This window comes from Prosopis cineraria, unplaced genomic scaffold (assembly GCF_029017545.1).
Source record: "Prosopis cineraria cultivar Desert tree isolate PC_DT_omini unplaced genomic scaffold, ASM2901754v1 PC10, whole genome shotgun sequence".
NCBI lineage: Eukaryota > Viridiplantae > Streptophyta > Magnoliopsida > Fabales > Fabaceae > Prosopis > Prosopis cineraria.
This window is the reverse complement of record NW_026555341.1, coordinates 28130079-28134681: the sequence shown is the minus strand read 5'-3', so window position 1 is coordinate 28134681 and position 4603 is coordinate 28130079. Positions and strand designations below refer to the sequence as shown.

General features: G+C 32.0%; 1 protein-coding gene across 1 annotated transcript; it reads right to left on the bottom strand.

Annotated features, from left to right (window-relative positions):
• Nucleotides 1-231: 231 nt before the first annotated feature.
• Nucleotides 232-4231, bottom strand: LOC129284483 (uncharacterized). Its single transcript, XM_054919978.1, has 3 exons — nucleotides 3606-4231; nucleotides 1795-2051; nucleotides 232-684 (listed from the first exon to the last, which is right to left on the bottom strand). The coding sequence occupies exons 1-3, from the start codon at nucleotides 4068-4070 to the stop codon at nucleotides 438-440; spliced, it is 969 nt and encodes a 322-aa protein (XP_054775953.1). The 5' UTR covers nucleotides 4071-4231; the 3' UTR covers nucleotides 232-437.
• Nucleotides 4232-4603: the final 372 nt, after the last annotated feature.

Genomic DNA, 4603 nt, shown 5'->3' with positions numbered 1-4603 from the left:
CTTAAATTACATATGAAAAACAGGATATAAATTTAATTTCTTACCCACATAAAAGGCAAAAATCTAATTTTGACCACCATTATTTTAGAGACTTAATTGATGTTAATTTTCTTATAGGATATTTATTTTAAATTTTATAAGTCTTTTTTTATAATTTTGTAGATCATTTTTGTATTTTTTTAATAAACTAATGGTTAAAGTTAACTTTTTTAGTGACAAAATGTCTAATGTATTATTTTTAAATATTGAAAGAAAAAAATTATATCACACAAAAGTTTAGAGTACTGATAAGATAGGATAGTTGGAAGACAAAAATATCCTTCGACCTAACTTAAACGGATAAAACTAAGACACTGACTCAAATTTGGAGAAAAATATAACAAGTCCTTTATCTTGATGCATGCGAGTCGATCAATGTTGTAAGGGTGAGATAGAGATCAGAACTTGATGAAGAAGTCATAAATATGAGCGGAAATGTTGTGAGCAACTTCTTGGTTATTGAAATGAGCGACACGTGGCTGCACCACCACTTGTTCCAAATTTGGCACGTCTTCCTTGAAACGACCACTCTGAATATAGTCCTTCGTGCCAAGCGAAGTGTACACAGAGTCCAACTCTCCTGTTATGAACTTCACTGGCACTTTCACTTTCACTCCTGTCCATGCTGCTGTCAATTCCCAGTTCCTGATGCAATTGCCTCATACGTAAGAAATCTTTCCACTTAACTTTCTTTTTAAAAAAAAAAAAACCAAAGAAAATTAATCATTTTTAGTTGGCGTGATTTTGAGTTTGACTCAGTTAAACTTAAAACTCTGTTTAAAATTTAACTCGTCCAACTCAGTTACTTAATTTGTTAGTCATTGTGTTTTAATTAGGAACTGAACCGAATCATAAAGTGTAGGGATCAACAAATTAAAGGGCTTAAACTTGAGAGACTGTGTTGCCTCAAATTAAACTTCATGGATTAAGTTCTAAGTTTTGTAACCGAGTCAAAACTACCAAAATAAATAACAAGTCATTTTCCTATAACCATATGAAGTAGGCTCAGTCAACAGCAAAAAAAATATTTCCTCCGAGATATTGAAAGCAAATTAGTATATCTCTTCCAACTAAATTATTATATAGATAAGGGCTGATATTTGAATAACAAGTCATTGAATAAAGTTATCTAAGATCCCATTCAAAGGACCACCCTATAATTAGTTTGTTAAAAAGGTCTTGTGTGAGTATACATGTAAAATACTTGAATATATTAAAATACCTATATAACCAAACCGACTCGAACATCTCGAGTTTATCTTGACCTGAATATATAAATTGTTAAATATATTTTTATTTTATTTTATTTTATTTAGCTAATTTTAATTTTTATCTTATTTTATTATTATATTAATAATAATAAAATATTTTAAGTATTCGAGCTAAGTCCATTCAGATTCTAGCTTGATCCAAATTTCTTTGAGCTTATTCAGACAACTTGAATAAGCCCAAAGTAATAAACAAGATTTTGTTAACTTTCAAACATTGCCTTAAGATTTTTTGGATTTTTCTTATTTCATGTCTGGAGTCTAAAAATTTCTCTAGTAAGTAGTTTGAATCAATTTTTCTGCTCATTTTTAAAAAAAAATTATTGGGACTTAATTATCATTAATTTTCTTAAGATTTTATTATCATTCTTTATTTAAAAAAAAATTAGTTGAACTGGTTGATTTGTTGTAATTAATTGATAAATTTATTTTGTATGGATCTATTACTAATATACAAGTGAATAAATAAAGAACAATATGAACAAACCGGTCGAAATTTCTGTAGTAGTTCAAGCCTCCAGTGAAACCAGACTTGTCAAACTTAGAAGCATAGAAACGAAGGTCGTCTTGGGAGAGCCAAGAAGGCAAGGTAGTTGGTGATGATGATGAGTCAGCATTTGATGAATTGTATCCAAACCCTTCTTTTGGAAGGATTGGTGGGCCAGGTTTGCGACTTGAAAGCACATTCGTCAGTACACGTTCGCTTCCAATTTTAGCTATCTCATCTTCCGCCTTCCCCGCCTCCTATATCCCATTTAAAGCCACGCTATTTATTACTAGCTACATCAACAAACTGTACTCCGGACAATGAATATAATATCTGATCAACAAATGTTTATCCGGTTTTAAAGAATTTGACTCATAATTTATAAAGTCTTTAGATCATATCTTACTATCAATGTGAGGATATTATTGATAGATAATTTGTAAATGTTTCTGAAAAGCGCTACTAAAATTCAACTCGCTTAAACTTTTTTTCACTATATATTTTTCACCCTTAATCCTTTTTTGAGGGGCATTACGCATCTTTTATTGAAAGGTAGGGTAATATCCTTCCTAAATAATTTTTTTCAGGAGCAAAATTTCTCTTCCATTAAAAACTCATCATCTTTCTTATTATCTATTGATGTGGGATAGTTGTGTATCCACATACAATAATAATAATGCATTCTTACCCATTTGGACCATTTGATGTGGGTCAAAGGGGCTAAAAGTGCAAAAATCGGGCATGATTCTAGTAATAAAATTACTGCAAAATGGGTCAAAATACCATTTACTACTATCTGTGAGTCCCACAATTATTCAATATTAACAAATAATAGAAAAAGATGATGATTTTATGACAAACTGATATTTTGCTTTTGAAAATATTGTTCAGCGAGGATGTTAAACCCACCCTTTAGTGCAAAGTATTTAATGCTCCTTAAAAAAATGTAGGAAAAAATGATCTTTAACCCAAAAATATAATATAATATAATATAATATAACTATATATATATATATATAATCTATAAGAATGTATGCTATTCAGAACTTTGTATACAACAACATGCCTTAAATAACATCTGTAGTTGTGATATATGCACACAAGAGACTCATGTCATGGCCCTTTTTTCATCAAGTATATCATAACTAAACTGTGGGAGTAATATTATTGCACAGTCCATGTTACATATATAAATTGAAACAAGAATACAAAGTTAAACAGTGTAACGAGTGGTTGATGAAAGGGGACAAGTATAGGAACCATGCATGAAACCCAAGTTTTCAATTTTTTATTTGTATGTGTTATATTGTACTTAAATGGCTTATCCAAAATTTATGCAAATTTTATACTTTTCAATTTGGACTTTTGCATAATTAAATCCTCGCTGAGTGTGCAAACTAATTAAATTTCTAAAACATAGCAATTAACATTTTATGTGATGTTTGTTAATTGATATTAGTGATATACAAGGGAACAAAGTATAAATCATTTACAACAACTTATTTGACCGCGTTCATCCAGTCACGAGCTATATGTAAAATTTTCAGCTAACTTAAAACTTAAGTTAGCTTATAAAAGATGAACCTAGACTTTGTCCAATTTTATTTTCTACATTCACACATTTAAAAAAAAATAATATGCAAATTAATTCAGCATTGCATTCTCATGTCTCTTTTCTGTCTGTCTCTGCACTGTGCGGATTCGCAAATCAAATGAGATAGCTAGCAAGCGTTAATTTATAGATCTGGAGAAATTAGCAAGCTAAGGTAATTAGACGAAGAATAAGAAGAAGAAGAAGATCGAAGAAGAACCTGGAATCTGCAGATATAGTAATCGTCTCCATACAAAGCTCGGAATGCATCAAGAGGCTTGACTCGTGGATTTCTGGGCATGAGAGGCACACTGAGACACACATAGGCCTTCACTTTCTCAGGACGAAACATGCAGAGGTACCATCCAATGATAGCTCCCCAATCGTGAGCCACGAGGAACACCTGATCCACGCCCAGCGAATCGATGAGAGCCACGACATCGCCGACGATGTGAAAGCAGGTGTAGCTGGAGACGGAAGACGGCGCCTCCGTGTCGCCGAAGCCGCGGAGATCCGGCGCGACGGCTCGGAAACCAAGGGAACTGAGGGACAGGATCTGGTGGCGCCAGGTGTACCAGAGCTCCGGGAAGCCATGGAGGAACAACACAACAGGACCTTCTCCTTTCTCGGCGACGTGCATTTTGATGCCGTTAACTTCGACGGTTCTGTGTTGAATTCCTTCCATGTTGGTGTTGCTCTGTGATTATCAGTACGTTGATGGGCCAACAATGGTTAGAGAAGAAAACCTGTGCCGCTGAAGAACGTTGACAGAAAGGAAGAATTTGTTAAATGGCAACGCATGTTCACGAGGGAAGAGCAGGACGGTGTTATTGCTAATGAAGTACTGTAATTAATAGCATTTTTCCCCTCCTTTCTGGGCCATATGATACTTAATCCTAGTATTTAATATTCTGTACATCTTAAATTATAAAATAATTTTAAAAGTATTTTATTATTATAAAATACTCATTTCATTTTAAATTATAAAATACTTTTAAATAAAATTTTATATACCAATAAAATTCATTAAATACACTTTACAACTTTACTTTTTTAAGACAAAAATATAAATTTTCAAAAATATCCTTCATTTTTGGCCAAAAAAAATGCCTTTCATTTAATACTGCATTGATAAAAGAATAATAAAGAGAAAATATATGGGATGGATAATATTAAAAAAGTATAATTAATGAAATATTATTTTTATTAAAGTGTCTT

Excerpts from the sequence above, each read along its gene's own strand:
- LOC129284483 (XM_054919978.1), bottom strand. The coding sequence starts at position 4,070 with ATGGAAGGAATTCAACACAGAACCGTCGAAGTTAACGGCATCAAAATG. Across the intron at positions 2,052-3,605 it reads ACTATATCTGCAGATTCCAG|GAGGCGGGGAAGGCGGAAGA; the intron begins GTTCTTCTTCGA and ends AATGGGATATAG. Across the intron at positions 685-1,794 it reads TACTACAGAAATTTCGACCG|GAACTGGGAATTGACAGCAG; the intron begins GTTTGTTCATAT and ends CAATTGCATCAG.